Here is a 17,819-nt window from a genome sequence, read left to right on the forward strand (position 1 = left end):
GAGTGCTACTACAAAGAGAACAAAAGTAACACAACAGAAAGTGTGTGGGGTGTGTGGGGGTGTGTGTGTGAGATCTACTGTTTCCATCAGATCATGGTTTTCAATATAAATTCCCTAAAAACAACAACAACAACAACAAAACCAAACCTGGGAGCATTTTTGAAGCACAGCATTTAAGCAACAGCATCAGACTCTCCCTCGCTCCTGAGCTTTGCCTGCACTTGAACAGCAGTGCAGGAGTGAAAAGGTGAGGTCTAACCTCACCTGTTTGGCAGTCCAGGACAAGCAATGAGGACCCAGCATACTTTTTTGTTCCCAAATTTGACATGGACAAGCAGTTTACTTGCCTTGACCTTCGACTGTATGTCTGGGTAGTTTTAAGTGTGTGAAATTCCCACAGAACTAGGGGCAAATAGCCCAATACTGAGGTGAGTTAGAGCTGTAGCAGTCAGGCAGAAATCTAAGAGATGCCTTGAGAGCACCACTGTGTATCTCACCAAGCTCAGTAAGCATGCAAGATTACTCATGTCTAAGTTAAGAGATCTGGCCAAGGGATGAGAGAATTTTTAATTTTGAAAACGCTTTTCTTCTCAGAAATATACTTAAGGTCACAGAAACATATCACAAATTGGTGTCAATATTGCTGAGTGCACTGGTAGAGAAAATGATTCTTTTAAGATGACTTAATATTTGATTGCCCTTATATAGCAATATTTCTTTACATTTCATATTGGGTTTGATTTTAAAATATTTGCATATGCACAAACCCAAAAGAGCTTTTTTTTTTTCGTAGCTTCCCACTTTGCTGACACTGCTGTTTCAGGATGACTAGAAATGATTTATTTTTTTGGCTTAACCAGTGAACTAGAAAAAGAAGTTTTCGCACAGCTCTAATCAAAGGGGTTTTTAAAACATCTTTCCTTCTGCTGGAAGGGAAATTCCCCTTGCTTTTTAAGTACTTACATTAGCAGCACCAAGAAGTATCAAGGTAGGCCCGAGCCCTATGGTATATATGGACCTGAGAATAACAGACACCAAAAAGGGGCGAATACCAACGGGCTTGGAGATGAAAAACAGCATTGCTGTACAAAATGCCACTGCTATCCAGAGGAGCACGGAAAACAACGGTGAGAGCGTGCCTGTGCAGAGGAGAAAGGGAGATTTGAGACAGGCATCTCTGGAGACTCCATTTTTCCCCAAGAAACAGCCCCAAAAGATCAATTCCTCCGCCAATATATCTCAACAAAAGCGTGATTCATGCACTGCAACTGCTGACCACGACTTGCCCTGATTGCAGCAAGAGCTATTATTCTCATAGCATTGTTGATTTCTGCACAGGTAATAATAAGAGCAGCTAATGACATTTCCATTAAAATCCAAGGACTGCTCAGAGATGGAGCAGTTTACCCTCCTCCTGGAGCAAGCTGCTAATCAGCTCCCTTCTGCAGGGATCATTAGGGCTCCTCCGCTCTAATTCCGTGATTGCTCAGCTGCAAAACAGCCGGTCCTGGGGGCAGCACAGCGCTGCAGTGCCACGTTTCCATCCCCAGCCGCACCGAAGCGCCCCGGCTGGAAGAGCATCTTTCTCCCGCCCGGCTGGCGGGTGTGCAGCGGGAGCCTCCGCCTCTGCACGGGAGCAAGGCTGTTCCCGCAGCGGGAGGCAGCCGCGGGGATTTGGGCAGGGACAGGCAGCATCTGCATGGCCGGGAGCAGCTGAATAGCCGTGCCTCGCTCCCGGGAAGGCAGCGGGTCCCAGGTCCTGCCGAGCTCCCGAGGGCGTGGGAGCCGCTGCCTGCACAGCCGGTCTCGGCTGCTCTGCGAGATGCTGGCTCCGGGCTCTCTCTCTCTCCCTGCGTTTTGAGAGATGCCCCTAATTTCCCCTCTCTCCTCTGCTGAAAGCCCTGGAAACACACCATGTTGCTGTGATATAAAAAGCACATTCAGATCACAGGGCACTGTCACACTTGTACACTGACTTCTATTGTTATCGGATGAACCGAGAGGTCAGTGACGGGGGAGAAGGGAATAGAAAATTTAGCTAAACTCACAATAGCAATCATGCTATCTCTTTGGCAACAGATGCACAGCTGAGCAGCATCACTGGGATTAGAAAACAATGAGATGAGGCCCTGGCCTCAACATTCAGATGGCATCCGAACTTTTCCAAAGTTCAGGAGTGTTTATATCCTCGGCGGGGGGTTCAAGGTCGCCTCTGTCAGAAAATTTCTCCGCCAAAAAGATTTGGAAACTTTTAATGGATCCTAAAAAATATCTTTCAAGTGGATCTGAAAGGTAAGGCCAAAGTTCTCTGTGATTCTTTCAAACACTTTTCCTTCTTCCCTGCTGCAGGTCCAGCAATTTCACATAGCAGGATCTGTACCAATAGCGTGCAGACAGGCACTCAAGAGGCAAGGAGTCTTCATGGAATCATGGAATGGTTTGGGTTGGAAGGGACCTTAAAGACCATCCAGTTTCAACCACCTGACATGGGCAGGGACACCTTCCACTAGCCCAGGTTGCTCCAAGCCCCATCCAACCTGGCCTTGGACACTTCCAGGGATGGGGCAGCCACAGCTTCTCTGGGCAACCTGTGCCAGGGCCTCCCCACCCTCACAGGGAAGAATTTCTCCCTAATATCCAATCTAAACCTGTTCTCTGTCAGTTTGAATCTGTTCCCCCTTGTCCTGTCACTCCAGGCCCTTGGCAATAGTCTCTCTCCATCTTTTCTGTGGGCTCCCTTCAGGCACTGTCTTCAGCTGGAACAGTTTTGCTTATGTCCTGTGACATAAGAGCTGCAGGTACCTACTACAAGGCGGCATTTTTGGGTGATTAGCTCAGCACAGGCACCTCAGACAGGTGGATTCAAGCAGAGTGGAGAGGAAAAATGGGAGACAAACTCCAGCTGTCAGGTCAGGCCTTGGTGGAGGAAGAGGCTGGAATTAAGGAGGCTGCCTCACGACCTGCTAATCCCATTTGGTGACATGTATTGTTTATTTCTCAGGAATCCCTCTGGCTTTTACAAGCACTTGGAACTGGATTCCTGAAATGTGCTATCACAGGATTACTGGGGCCACTTAAACTAATACTGTATAAATCTGCAGTTCAAAATAAGTATTAATATCTACTGATTGCAGACCAGAGGATTTCCATGAGGATAGATTAGCTAAAATTTAGTCGCTTGAAAGGTTTACTTTTTTTTAACTCTTTACTTCTCCTCTCATCCTCCACTCTGCTCGAACGTGTGCACTGCCTGGTGACTCCCTCAGTTCACAAACAGGAGAGCACAAATGCTTCCCTTTTCCAGGGCCCAGCCCTGCAAACTTTGCTTTGCTACAGGAGGCCGTGGAGGTGTGACCTGCAGAGACCAACCCCGTGGGGTGAGAGGGCAGCGTGGTGCCCCTGCCAGTTTATTTGAATCTGCTGCCTTTCTGTTCAGCCAGCCAACAGGAATGCTTGCCCGTGCCAGCTGTGGTGTTTGTGAAAAGCACATGTATCTACTAGAAGCTGGATTGCTTCCACCAGCCCAGTTCACATGCCATCAGACAGAGGTGACTCTCAGTCACATTACTGACCGGACTGGACGTGAATCAAAGACCCAGAGGTGAATGGTTCTGCTCCCATTACCAGTATTCTGAACTATTTAGTCTCCTTTATCCCAATTAAGCTTGTTTTGGCTTCGAAGAGGCCTCCTGCTAGTCTGCTGCATTTACAGCAAACAATAAATTCCATTAAATATTTCCTGTGACATGGGATGAAGCAGAGACAGAATCATAGGTTTTAAGCACATTTTTATATAATGCATTTGTCCTCTGCAACAGATATGCCCCTTTATCCCAATAAACAACACTGCCAAAAAGCTTATTTTCAAATCATTCTATTCCATATGTTTTCAAGGCTGCAAGTCATTCAATTTGGTGACTTTTAAGGAATCTCTGTCCCTCTGCTGCCAGGAATCCTGCTTCGTTTCAGAAACTGCGACTGAGTGTGTGCAGAATGACACTGCAATATGGCAATATTAAAAAAAAAATAAATAAATTAGCTGAGATCATCTAGATCATCTTCAGCTTATGTTCTGTCTGTTTTATTCCACACTGCGTGGGCCACGTGAAACGCAGAAGATCAACTACCAACGTTTCACACAACATCTGGCACCTACTCAGGAGACACAGGATGGCTTCTGCAGCACCTGAAGATGCAGTTTGCTTTGTCAACCTCACAAATGAAAGCATCTAAAATTAAAAGGAAAAATAAAACCAAACTCCACTTGCCTTCATCTCCATCATCTCCAAAAGGGTAGAAGAGAGCAACTGCTAAATTGATGAACACAGCAAGGTTGAAGGAAATGCTCCCCCAGAGAGAGATGTGTCTGGAGAACCAAAACAGGGCTTGATTATCTAGAAAGGGAAAAGAGCAGCAATCAATGAAGTGAAAGCAGGAAGAAACTCAATCAGCAATGGTCTGAAGGGAATTAAAAAACACAGATTAATGTAGGTCTTTAAAATTAACTAAAATACACAAACATTAAACATAGATTTGCCATAAAACATAGCTTCAAACAGAGCTTTTAATCCAAAGATCACAATACAGTTTATTTTATATATGGGAGTTTTGCCCCGGTAAGATTTTAGGGCTGGATATTTTGCAACAGAGCCTTTTCAGCTGCCTATGAAACTGTAGGGCACACAAAAAGTAGATTTTAGCACTCTGAATGCCAGTCAACCAGAAGATCTAGAATGGGTCACCCAGATAACCTAACTGGACCAAGAGCACTGCTGACATTATGCAAAGAACGATGGAATAGGCACAGTTTCCGATACTCTGGTATTTTCCCAACCTTTGTCAGGCTGAAAACATCTTGGTCTGCTTTGGGAAGCAGATAAAATCTGGTCTGACTGGGGTTTGGTACTGCAAAAGCTGAGTGTTTCCTGCGTGATGCTCAGATGTCCAAGGTCACCTGGTGACAAACAGCTCTGTCCTCCTGCTTAGAAGGACTCAAACAAGCCACGACCTCCATATGTAAATGCTGTCAAAACACACAGAAACAGTCCATATTCCAAAGAACCTACAACCTAGTTAGAGAGGGCTAAAAAGGGAAACAGGGCAAAACAGGGTTAAGACTTTTGAGTCCAGAGCCACATCAAAGATTCAGCGCGAAGGCTGAGAACAAAATCGGAGGGTGCCAAGACCCAGTCAAGCACTTCATGTATGTGACTGCACTACAATATGCATAAATGAACATTTAAAACAGGATTCTGTGTGCAACAGTGCAATGATGGATCCCTTTTAATTAGGTTTTAAAGTACTGAAAACCTCCTGGAAGTATGCAGAGCAACCAGCTAACTTTTTATGAACAGCAGACTCCTTCAACTCCAAGTGGCTGTCTCGGGCTTTAGTCTAAACAGACTTTAATGGTGATTAGGCAAACATTCAGATTTCACTGTGATAACCTCAAACTGCTGACTGCTGAGATTTAAGCATTTGGAGCCACTGCAAATGACATCTGTCAATTTAAGCAACACACACTGCATGCTAACAGATACTTGGCTACAGAATGACCTGAGCCTCAACCTGTATTATCTTTTCAAATACAAAAAAACCAACACAGAGACTCGTGAGCCATTCCACTGATGAAAGGAATTGAGGAATTTCTGTTCTGAATAAAAATAAACCAATTTTCTTTGTTTATAGCATTAGGCAGGTCTGGTCCATCTAAGTGTTGAGTTGGGCTCTTTTATTTGTGTTTCTTAAGCAAAACCCCCAGATATGATTTTGTTACTGAAGTAATTTTTCTACAAGACAGTGACTTTTATTCCCAAACAGACTGTGCAGATAGGGAGTTATTTTGGAATCATTTATTTTTTCTACTTCTATTCCAGTCAGTTTGCCAGCACAGACAAGTTCTCAGAGTGCCACCAAGAGAAGACGACTTGGGCTGATAGGGTTCATGCTGAAGACTTGTTACTGCTGATGAAAATTGTTGCCTGAGAACCGACATTCATGAAAATTGCAACCAATGTCCAGGTTTCCATCACATTAAGGTTGCTAAATATTGCTTTGACTACCCAAACTCCCTGCTGCTCTGACCACAGACCCTATTCCTCCCTTCCTTCTCGATCAGTTGCTGTGAGCAGCTGATGTGTAACCACTCCTAGAGAATCTGCATTTCAGCTGTGAATGAGTCTCATTTACTTTTATGTATGTTCAGCCTGGAGAAGAGAAGGCTTCGAGGTGACCTAATTGTGGCCTTCCAGGACTTGAAGGGAGCCTGCAAGGGGGATGGAGAGAGACTATTTCCAAGGGCCTGGAGTGACAGGACAAGGGGGAATGGCTTCAAACTGACAGAGAGTAGGGTTAGATTGGATATTAGGAAAAAAAGTCTTTCCTGGGAGGGTGGGTGAGGCCCTGGCACAGGTTGCCCAGAGAAGCTGGGGCCGCCCCATCCCTGGAAGTGTCCAAGGCCAGGTTGGATGGGGCTCTGAGCAACCTGGGCTAGTAGAAGGTGTCCCTGCCCATGGCAAGGGGGTTGAAACTGGATGATCTTTAAGGTCCCTTCCAACCCAGGCAATTCTGTGATTCTGTGATGTAAAAATACAACTTTCTGCTCCAAAAGCAAAGGGTAGAGTTGACAGTGGCTAAGCTGGCAGGAGCCTCCTGTCCCTGGGACATCAGCAGCAGCCCCAGTCCTGGTGAGGGCCAGCAGCTGTGACGGAATGAGAGAATCACAGAACACGCTGAGCTGGAAGGGACCCACAGGGATCATCAAGCCCAACCCTCAGCCCTGCACAGGAGCATCCTCAAGAGTCACACCCTGTGCCTGAGAGTATCATCCAAAACCCTTCTTGAGCTCTGTCAGCCTTGGGGCTGTGCCCACTGCCCTGGGGAGCCTGTTCAGTGCCCAATCACCCTCTGGGGAAGAACCTTTTCCCAACATCCAACCTAAACCTGCCCTGACACAACTCCAGCCATTCCCTCAGTCCTCTCCCTGGTCCCCACAGAGCAGAGCTCAGTCCCTGCCCCTCTTGCCCTCCTGAGGAAGTTGGAACTGCAGTGAGGTCTCCCCTCAGTCTCCTCCAGCTGAACACACCACATGCCCTCAGTGTCCTCACACGGCTTCAAATCAAGGCCCTTCCCCATCTTCGTTGCCTCCTTTGGACACTCTCTAAGGACTTAATGTCTTTCTTACTTTGTGGTGCCCAAAAACTGCCCCCAGACTCGAGGTGAGGCTGCCCCAGGTCAGAGCAGAGCGGGACAATCCCCTCCCTGATGCTCCCCCGGACAGGGTTGGCCCTCCTGGCTGCCAGGGCACTGCTGACTCGTGTCCAGCTGGCCACTGACCAAGACCCCCAGGTCCCTTTTCCAGCACTGCACTCCAGCACCTCATTCCCATCAGTGAAGTAAACTGGAAACTCAGGATATCTGCCTTGGCTTCACCGCCCATCTCCTCCTCGTGCCCCTGCTCTGATCTCGGCCATGCCTGCCAGCCTCTCCCACTGCCACGGGAGGGACCCCAGTGTGGGCTCACTGGGACACCCTGCAGCCCACTCATGCCAGGCTGATGTGAACTGGCAGAGGGGATCTGACTCCACGGGAGTCGGGCAGATTTAAAGCAGCTGAGGTTCTGCTGAGAGATGTTTTTTAAGTGACTGACATTTACAAGTTCTTTAATGGTCTTTTAGGAATCTGCAAACCTCAAATATGCAGCTACACATGTTTTTGTTAAATATTAGGGGGCCTTGGCCTAATTAGGTGCAACGCTATTGAGCTGAGTGGAGCTACACCCAGTTCATCCATCCCTCAGTTTAACTTTTGGAGTCCAAAACATCATCTTGAACACATTACTAACTGCTCCACATTATGCCTCTTTTATGGTGGCATGCAAGTGTCTCAGCTGACCTACGCTCTCAAGCCCAGAACAGCTTTGCCTGTGGTGGAATCAGAGTGAACAGAGAAAAGTGTATCGTTAAAACGGAAGGATTTTAAGGTTTAAAAGCAGGTTTTTAGCACAATGAAGCCATTTTTTGAAATTGCAATACTCACTCCTAATTTTCTTTTGCCACTTCATCTCATTGTACAGATCCTCTGTCTGCTGGAAGAAGTCATTGACTTTGCTGCCTTGTTCATCTCTCTCTGTTGTGTTGAACACTCGAAATTTGGATTCCCGAGTGAGGAATTCACAAATATTGGGGACAGGGAAGACGATCTGTTCCATTGTTCTGTCGTGGCGAACAATCTATAAATAAAAATACACATTTTTGTCAGGATCAGTGGCTGTCCAATGATTTTGTCGTATCTTTTCTTGTTCACCGCTCCCCTTTTATTCATAAATTAATGCATAAATTATGTGAACATCACAATAAAGTCCCAAAATGGGAGTAAAACAACTTTTTTATTTTCAAACACCTGCCTGAATAAGGTGGTCAACATATGTCTCAAGCAAAACCCAGGTCCAGATATCCCCAAATACAAAAAAATCTTTTAATTCAGAATGCTTCCGTTTTGCAGCAAATTGAAACAAAACTCTCTCAGTAAAAAGTGCAGAAGTTCAGGGGCTTTCTGCTCAGATTACAAAATTATTTTCTCACCTTGAGTCTGTTTCTATGATGGGATAAGTTGTGAAGGTGAACATGCAAAAATAGCACCCTGTTACTCAAACAGCACCCATATCTTGTCAGTTTTTTATCTTCTTACTCATCAAAAACCAAGGTTCTGAATTGTTTGTATTTCAGGACTGACCAAGTTACCAGTGAGTGAGCTGGATTTTACTTCATCTCACCCCACTGTCATCAAAATTGCTTCCCTATTCTGATTGTGGACTCTGCATTACTAAAAAAACAGAAATGGGTTAAAAACTGATTTCAACTCCTACGCCCATGTCTCTGTACAGCCACTGGTGAAAAAAACCCCACTATTTGACTTTCAAATCAAAGAAATGAGATACCTTAATATAGGGGAGATAATATCTGACACACTAAACAGGTCCAGGTCTGCTTTCAGAGAAGGACCTGTGGATATCTGTTTTGTTCAGCAGCAACGCTGGGTTGCAGAAGAAGCTGTTGGCCACAGAAAAGCTGACCACAGTGCTCGTTTAATGCCTAAATTTACAACCTTACCCAGATAACTCGGCCGATAATTGCCAAGAGATATCTCAGCAGTGCCCCAAGTATTAGGATATATTAAGAGGAGCTCTGAGCTGCCCTCTGGACAACCACAGCCATGGAGCTTCTGTCAGTTCTGTGGGGGGATAACATGACCACTATCAGGCAAAACAACATGGACCTGAGTCATGTGTCAGGACTTCTCCCTCTCCAGGCAAGCTCAGCTCCAGTGCTGGAGGAGCCTGGGAGCCCAGTGAAGGGCTCAGAGGTCATTGGAGCAGATTCAGGCTGGGCCTGTGAGCAACCACGCTGTGCATTTTTCACACTCGGCCAGTTCTGGGCTTGCTGCAGCTTTTCTGAGGCAGAGCCAGATGCCTCTGCTCCCTGCAGGCTCTCGCAGCAGCTGCCTCTGCACCGCGGAAATTCTGCTCCTGACAAAGTCCCCGTGGCTCGGGCTGCTCCAGCAGCCCAGCTCCTGCCGTGGTGTGCCTGTGATCCCACAAAACCTGCAGGAGCCCAAAAAGGCTCTCAAGAATTAAGAACCTAAATACCTTCCGTGGTTCTTGATCTAAATCCAACCCGTGGCAGGTGTAAAGTTTAAAACAGAGAACAGAACTGCTGAACCAGGCCAAGCCTTAGTCTTTTAAACAAAAAGCCACACTGAATGTCTACACCACTTCAAAACCCCTTTGTACTCCAGCCAGACTTTTAATTTGATCAGCCAGCATCACTGGCTTTGAAACTCATGATTATTTATTTGAGTGATGGACCATACAAGATTATTCTTGACTTCATGACACAGCTACTATCCACAGTCAGTATTTCCCTAACAAAGCATGTTTGGTAACACACAGGAAAGCTCCTGGAAAATGATTATTTAGAGCCACTTTTGATATAGGTGCATTCCTTTTTCTCCCACAGCCAAAAGCACATTATTCAGCTTTCTCCTCATAAATAATCTGCTCCATTTGAATAAGCTTTGCTGCTCAGAAGCTTAAGAAAAGGTGATACACCATGCACAAGATGCAGACTTGTCCCATGTTCAATCTTCCAGGGAGCAATTCTTTACCTCTATCTGTGCAGTATGTTTGGCATAAAACCTCAAGGCTTCATCTCCTTCATCTGGATCTGACCCTGGCTTCAGCATCTGTTGCAATGTTTTATTGTGACGAGCCAACTAGAAAAAGAAGAAAAATCTGATTTATGTCCTGCTGCTCTGTTTTCAGCTTTATCATCTCCACTTAACTACCACAAATCCTCCTTCCCCCCATTCCCATATACTTACATGTTCAGCCCAGTGGGGCTCTTTCCACAGATAACAACAAAAATGTAATTACTTGAGAACAATAGAAATAATTTAGTCTTAAAAAGTCAGCAGCAAGTCTTCGGCTGAGATTTATGAAAGGCAGCTTAGCCTGCAGCCTAGATGGTTTTTTGGAGGGCTTTTGACAAATGCCAAAAAATTAGACTGAATGCTTCTTTTCACTTGAGTTTAGACATAAAATTTGCATACCTCTGAGTGCAAAAATCACATTTCCAATTAATTTTTCTCTGCGATTTCAAAAGGCTAAACCAGGTTGTAGGTTGGCATTTCAGGGCTGGCAACAATGGCAATGATGTCCACAACTACTTCAAAGGCAGCTGGACTGCAGTGGTGGGAAAATACACTCTAAACTGCACAGTTTATATACACAGCAAATATGTACACACACAGATATGTGTTTTCTACAAGCTTTTATAAATTATACACTTTATATGACTCATAAAATACATCTGTTCTGTGTTGAAGGGTAAACTTTTTAAAGGCTCGATGGCTGCAGAAAGTTTAAAACCGAGAAAGTTGGCAAATGCATTCATGACCTCCCTTAGGTGAGTGAGAGACAAAGACCAAATTATAAGGCGTGAGGACACAGTGAAAATGCAGTTTTCCCCTTATCCCATTGAGTGGGTTTCATCCAGGATGGATGAGGTGTTTCACCTATTTTAAGGTGGGGAAAAAAAACGAGGCAGGAAAGGCAAGGCCCAGATCTGAATCACTACACTGACATTATCACCACAGACTAGACACAGCCATCAGAAACGAGGCAAAATGACCACAGGGGCCAGGCTTTGAAGTGATGATCACCACAGGTGGACCAGGATGTACTGCAGTCTGGTGAGGAATGATAAAAATAACAGCACAGCTGCAAAAGGACTGTCAGGGATCAAGTCTAACAGTAACAGTGGATCGATCCAAACAGATCTTGTAATGATCTAAAGAGAAAATGATCTCACTCATTTGTAAGATGTTTGCATGTCTTCCCATCCCCTCTTTCATTTCCCAGTAAGGCATGGAGGAGGTACATGTATAATTTACTCTGTTTAGAGTTCCCTAGAATCTACCGTTTTCTTCTGGATCTTGATACAAACGTATTAATTAATAAATAATAATAAATATATAATAATATAGAATATATATAGAATAATAAATAGAACATCCAAAAGAAAAGAGAATAAAAGAAGGGGATATTCAAGAAGAATAAATGTGCTTCCTACAATTTCCTTAGGGACAGAATTCTGCTTGGCCCTGAGCCAGTGTGGAAGAACATCAGCATTTTATAAAAGGCCCATGAGCAGATTCATTCAGGGAGGCACACAAAAAACATAACATGGGGGTCAACTGCAGAGGAATATTCTTCCCATTGGTAGTAGATTTCTGCCCTTATCAGTTAATTTTTTACTCTATCTAGTAAATGCATGGATAGCCTCATTACCCACATCAATGTCTTAACTAAAACATCCACTTATTTTTGAGACTAAAAAGGTCCTTTAAGACTGATTAGTTCTTCTCCTTCGTACAAGCCACATAACCTGATCCAGTGAGCAGCCTTTGCAGTATTCTCACAACAACTGCTTAGCAAGGCAACTTGGATTCATTTTCTAGAGGTCTTTTGCATCCCCCTCAATACAGGCTCTAGAATCACGAAAAAACAAGATGAGCTTGTAGAAATAAGACAGTCTCTGCTTAAAATTTCCCTCTAACCACAATAACTGCTTTTGCCTTTCTGCTTCACTGGATGTCCCTCTGCTCCTGTACTTAAGAAAGGGCAAGCAATAGTGCCCAGTTCACCCTCTCTGTATCATTCATCATTCTGTACACCACCGTCACGTTCTCTTTATTTGTCTCTTCTTTAAATTAAAACAACCCCTATCTTTCCCATCCCTCCTCAAACAGAAGACTCCCTGTGACTCAATTATTTTCCTTGTCTATCTCCAAACGCCCTTTACTTTGGCTGTATCTCTTCTTTAAGGTACAAAGAGAAGAACTGACTAGACAGAATGCAATCACACCGTGCTTGGAGTGATGAATTAGCATAACCAGAAGCAAATATATTCCCATTTTTTAATCTTCTGTAGTACAGAGGAACTTTACCTGTACCCTGACCTTTATTTCTCCAATATGAGCCATTAAGATTTTGTGTTTTCTAACAAATAATAAGTCAAGGATGTATTGATAGTTCTTACTATTAAAAGCATGTCAGTTTGGAGAAAGGGACATGGCACAGATTCAGAAATTTCCATTAGTACAACAAAAAACTTTCTGTAATCATCCTTGAATTTCTATACAGAATTGGAAATGCCATTTGTAAACCACATGAAATCTCCAGGTATTGCTTCCTGATATGCTTTTAACTGTCCATAACTTTACACTAAAAAGTACTGCTTGGTAAGAATCAGTAACAGAAGTTCTCTCGCCACGTGGACTAGAAGGGAAAATCATCTCAGCCCTCTCGTGGGACTGACTAGAACAGGGTGTTCAGAGACTGCTGGGGATCTGGGACAGTGCTGATGCATATTTTGCTCTCAGGTTTCATGTGAACAGCAGCCACACACTTTAGTACAGTGTTTATTCAGTGATCTTCACTGTGCTTTATGAGGCTGTTCTTTCAGGCTGCGACTGTCTCGTGCTGAGACAGAGCCCAGCACGGCACAGCTGGGGCTTCCTGACACAAGCACTGGACAAAATGACCCCAGGAACAGGCCAGGATCTCCTGTGCCAGCACCTCGACTGCCAGGAAAGACACATCAGCAACAACGAGGGATTGCTGACTGAGCTGGAGGAACTGCAGCAGATTTCAGGAGGGGAACCTGCCTAAAGGCACCAGCAATCTTCAGGTGATGGAGCTGAATCTTCTCCTAGGCAATAAGCACTCATAACTTCATTTCTCTCTGCTTCCACAATCTCTCTTACCTTCTGTGTACTCTGGACCTTTAGAGAGTAACCTCAGGGCAAAGGGCCCATCTATTTTCTGCTCCTATTGTAGTTCCTACATGGGATGGATTCCTCTATGTCGACACAATAATAACTACTGCTAATATTTCTGTACTGTCACAGTGATGAAAGGCTCTTGTGGACAGCAGTCTGTGAGAGCTCAGGTCAGAAGCAGAGGCCCACAGTCTGACACAGAGCAGCTTCAGAAATGCTATGTTATTTGGCAACTGCAGTGTTTTCTGAAGCTCTGCTTTCGCACTCCCTCCTCCGCCCCATAACGAGCTCAAAGGCCCACATGGGCGAAGGAGGACTGTGTCAACAGACTCCCTGACCAGCACAGAGCTTTTTGTGAGATCCGAGACACACCAGTGAAAACAACAATACAGTGGCAAACCGTGAACCTAAAACATGGAAAGCTTTTCCAGGCTTATAATGCACCCAAGGTGACGGTCTGTGAGTGGCACGTAAAGGCCGTGCAGGCTCTGAATGATGGTTTTTTCATATTTAACTCCTGTGTTATATCACAAATCTTTTGGGGTAGCTGGAGGACAAAACACCAGATGGATGTGGCCAACAGCAACTCCAATGAAAAGAACTGCCCCCGTTTATGTCTGCAAAGCCAAACTCGAAAACACATCTCAGAAATCTACAGCAAGTGTAACTGATATGAAAAAAATATCCACCACTAGAACCTGAGTTTGCAAAGACCCCCAGAAAAAATCACCTTTGAGGAGAAAACTCTCTCAGTCACTCACTTTCTCACCCATCAGCCATGCCAGTGACAATATTTTAGATGTCAACACTGTACTACTCATCAAGGAATGTGGGGGACAAGGAAGCAATACCATATAATGGAACACTGATTTCCAAAGAGGGGATGTGTAAGGCAATAGCTCTATGAATAAAGATCATTTGGCTTTCAGTCAGCTCCTGGGGAAGGACTGTTGTTCATCTTGAAAGATTTTTACTTAAAAAATTTGGAAAACACTGCAATAAAGCATCAGTACAAAATGTGAAAGATTGAGGACAGAGCAAGAACACTAAAGACATTAATAAAGAAACAGGAGAGATAAATGACAGAATTACAAGTAATACTGAGTCTAAACTCCTGACACAACACGACTATAAAATCAGATCTGCTACTCATCTGGGATGCCATATATGATCAGCAGTGTGGAAAACCACAGCAGACCCAGCTTTGGCAATTAACAATATACAGGTTTCCTGCAGGCCTTTTGTTTTGAAGTCAAGATTACCTTGAACAAAAAAAATGAAGTTATTTAAATGTTCTCAAAGAAAAAAGTGATTTAAAGCTCTGAACGTTCATTTCATCAGCCTGTAATTAATTCACTGACCTGGGATAGTACACTGGTTTGCCAAATATGTATGTGTATACAAGTCTGCATATGGAAAAACTTCTGGGAAAAGATAAGGTTATTCTCCACTTTACACTCTGCTGCCTGTACATTGGACAGCAGCACAAGAAATACAAGCTAGAAACGATGGGTTGAAGTCCCCCTAATTGTGAGAGATATATTTCACTCTCCAGCATCAACTGCCAGACCTGGGGGGTAAAGGTGACTTTTTATGACTAGAATGGTACAAGGGGATCTAAACGAGTGAGGCTCAGTGTCCTGTAGGCAATCAGGGTTTTCATGGAAGAGCTGCTTCACAGGTGAAGTGTCAAACATGTTAAACTGATTTCCTAAAAGAGGTTGATGGAATATTACAGAAGAGCACTGGATAACTGGCTGAGAAGCAGAAACAAAGACACAAATAGCTCCTGTGCCTTGAAACAATATACACTTACGGTATTAAGTATTACAGACTAAAAAAAATAGAAAAAATATTATTTAGAGAATTATTATCCTTGTTAACAATTCCCTCAAGTTTCTTCTCACAGCTGTAAGGCTGTTACTGATGGGGAGATACCTGGCACACCCTACAGGAGAAGGGCACTGGGTTAGGCAGCATCAGGAGTGTGCTGGGGACTGGGGTGTGTTTTGGGGTGGAAACCTGATGGGGGGAGTGTCTGTAAGCTCCAGAACTGCACAGTGCCCTCTCTGCCCTTGCCCTTGCCCCAGCTCAGCTCACTAGACAACCCTCTGGTGTGCCAGTGAGCCCCTCTAGCCTGTCAGGGCACAGAGGCCACTCCACAATCCTGGAAGTTAATGAACCACAGACCTTGGGGAAAGCGAGGCAAGAGTGCTCGCGCAGACCTGATGTCCAGTGCGTGACATCTGAGAGATCTGCTGTGAATTATCTTCACCCCTACCCTGTCAGTAACCAGACATGCTGCAGGGTGGGCTGCCAGCCCGAAGGCCAGTGGTCTTTCACCAGGGAGAAACGAGACAAAATGTTACTTGCAGCAACAGCAGAATAATTGCATCTGCTCAGCTTAGTTTCACCTTGCTGTGCAAACAGGCTTGTGCAGCTGGGGCTCATTTCCAGCCGAAATCTCTTCCTCTTTTTTTCTTCTCAGTCCCTTTGGCTCCTGGAGCCAGGCAGTGTGAGATCTGGCACCACCAAACCCCCTCACAGGGGGATAGAACCCACACATCTCACTGAACACTTTATTTTCTGCTTAGAGAGCAGGAAAGGATAAAAAAGATGCCTGGGGACTGACAAGAGAAACCCCAAGGACTGAGAAACAACAGCGAAGAGAAAGTTAAGGGAGTAGCAAACAGGATGGGTGACAGACAGAGAAGGAGAGGAGACAGAAAATGAGATCCCCTTCCTCGGCGTGCCAGGACCTCACCACATGCCAGCTCCCTGCCCAGGGCAAATGAGAACATTCCCAACCCGCCGGTAAACAAGGAGAGAGAGAAAGCAAAGGAAAAGGAAATGTCATCTCAACCATAACCCAGCAGAAACTTTTATTCCAACTGGCTGTACTAAGAGCAATAACAACTTCTCAACTCCCCACGTTCCAATCAAAGCTGAATGGTGCTTTCTGCAATACACAGGGCAACTTCCTTTCCAGAAGTCATTACGGTTTTATAGAGCGGCACCTTTGCACTCTGCCACAAAGCAATCTGTTAACAAACATTAGGAACAGCAGGGATGGAGCAATGGGAGCCTCTCAAATCAAGTATTCATTGATTTCATTTAGATGATTATACCGTACAGAGCAACCGAAAAGGCTTTAGAGTTAATCTTTCCCTGATGGCTTGTGGTGAGTGAGCGAGCCCCTGGGTGGTCCAGACACTTTGGATTCTGTTGTTGGGTCTTCCATGGCCTCACGTAACCCCCGAGACACCAGCCCTCCACTACAGATTGTGGGTCACAGTGATCTACCTCACAGGGAAGGGAGAAATTAAAACACCTCAATATTACCCTATAAGAGAAGCCACCACAGTTAAGTGAACTCTATCACTGTTATGTTCGCAGTCCCCCCTCCACAATAATTTTGTTGCTATTTTTGTGGTGTGTTTGCTGTTCTTTTCTTTGCCCTGATGAAAACCAGCAGAAGACAAAACGACTTGCTAAGATTTCGACAAGTTTTGCTTCCACTCATCTTCTCTGTAATTTCTTTTACTTGCAAAAAAAAAAAAAAAAAAAAAAAAAAGTGTGTGTGTGTGCGTGGAAAGTTCAGCTCAGATAAAAGATGTTGCAACCAAACAAAATTAATGTGAGGTGAGTGTATGTGAAATGTCTCTGCAGGCCATGTGTGAATTGTCACGGTCAGCTGTGCCCTCTCGAATCAAACCAGCTCAGCGGTCACATTTGGATTTTGGTGTACACTGACCATACTGAGCACAGCATGTGGGCAGCAGCATGCAATCCAGAGATATTCCAACAGGGATGACACAACTGCACTTGCAGACTGCCTCCCCTGATGACTGTAAGCAAAGTTTTGGAGGGTACAGGATGGAAGGAAAGAAGGAGATGATGGAAGTGTCAGACACGATTACAGGAACATAACAAGAAAGTTCAATGGAAAAGGGGAGAAAAAGAGAGCAGAGTTATCACAACTAGACTTTTTCCCAGCACGAGGCAGAAGATGCCAACCACATGCAACTTCTATGGAAGGCAAATAAAACATTGCTCACCAACACTGTATAGATACAATCTGAGATTTGTGTCTATGAATCCCAAATCCACACAGCAAGGTAACTGTTCACCTCTAAAAGCATTTATATTTATATCTATATTTATTTATATAAAAGCCTTTATATGCATACAAAATATATACATATAAGATAAGATAGCTGTGAAAAGCACACCCTTTTCAGGAACTCCTAAAAATCCTTCAGCTACCAAGCATTTTAGTTTCTATGTTTCCTTTCTTCTCAGAACGTGATTCTCTGCCAAACAACCATCTACTTCTGTCCCTTATGTGGCCTCTAGAGGAAAGCAAGGCTAGTGTAAACAAACAGAAGGAGGAACTGCTTATGACTCTTATTTTGGGGGCAGTGTGGTGAGGGGAACCACCGTTTTAGGTCTTTAAGTATGGACACACTTCCTTCTGT

General features: G+C 44.5%; 1 protein-coding gene across 1 annotated transcript in view; it reads right to left on the reverse strand.

Annotated features, from left to right (window-relative positions):
- Positions 1-17,819, reverse strand: part of ITPR2 (inositol 1,4,5-trisphosphate receptor type 2) — a 230,833-nt gene that overhangs the window by 37,909 nt on the left and 175,105 nt on the right. Inside the window, 4 exon segments of the mRNA XM_050325375.1 lie at positions 964-1,139; positions 4,269-4,394; positions 8,038-8,230; positions 10,165-10,272. Of these exon segments, the coding sequence (XP_050181332.1) occupies positions 964-1,139; positions 4,269-4,394; positions 8,038-8,230; positions 10,165-10,272 (603 nt within the window).

Source organism: Myiozetetes cayanensis, unplaced genomic scaffold, assembly GCF_022539395.1.
Source record: "Myiozetetes cayanensis isolate MyiCay16 unplaced genomic scaffold, myiCay2020 scf3, whole genome shotgun sequence".
Taxonomy (NCBI): domain Eukaryota; kingdom Metazoa; phylum Chordata; class Aves; order Passeriformes; family Tyrannidae; genus Myiozetetes; species Myiozetetes cayanensis.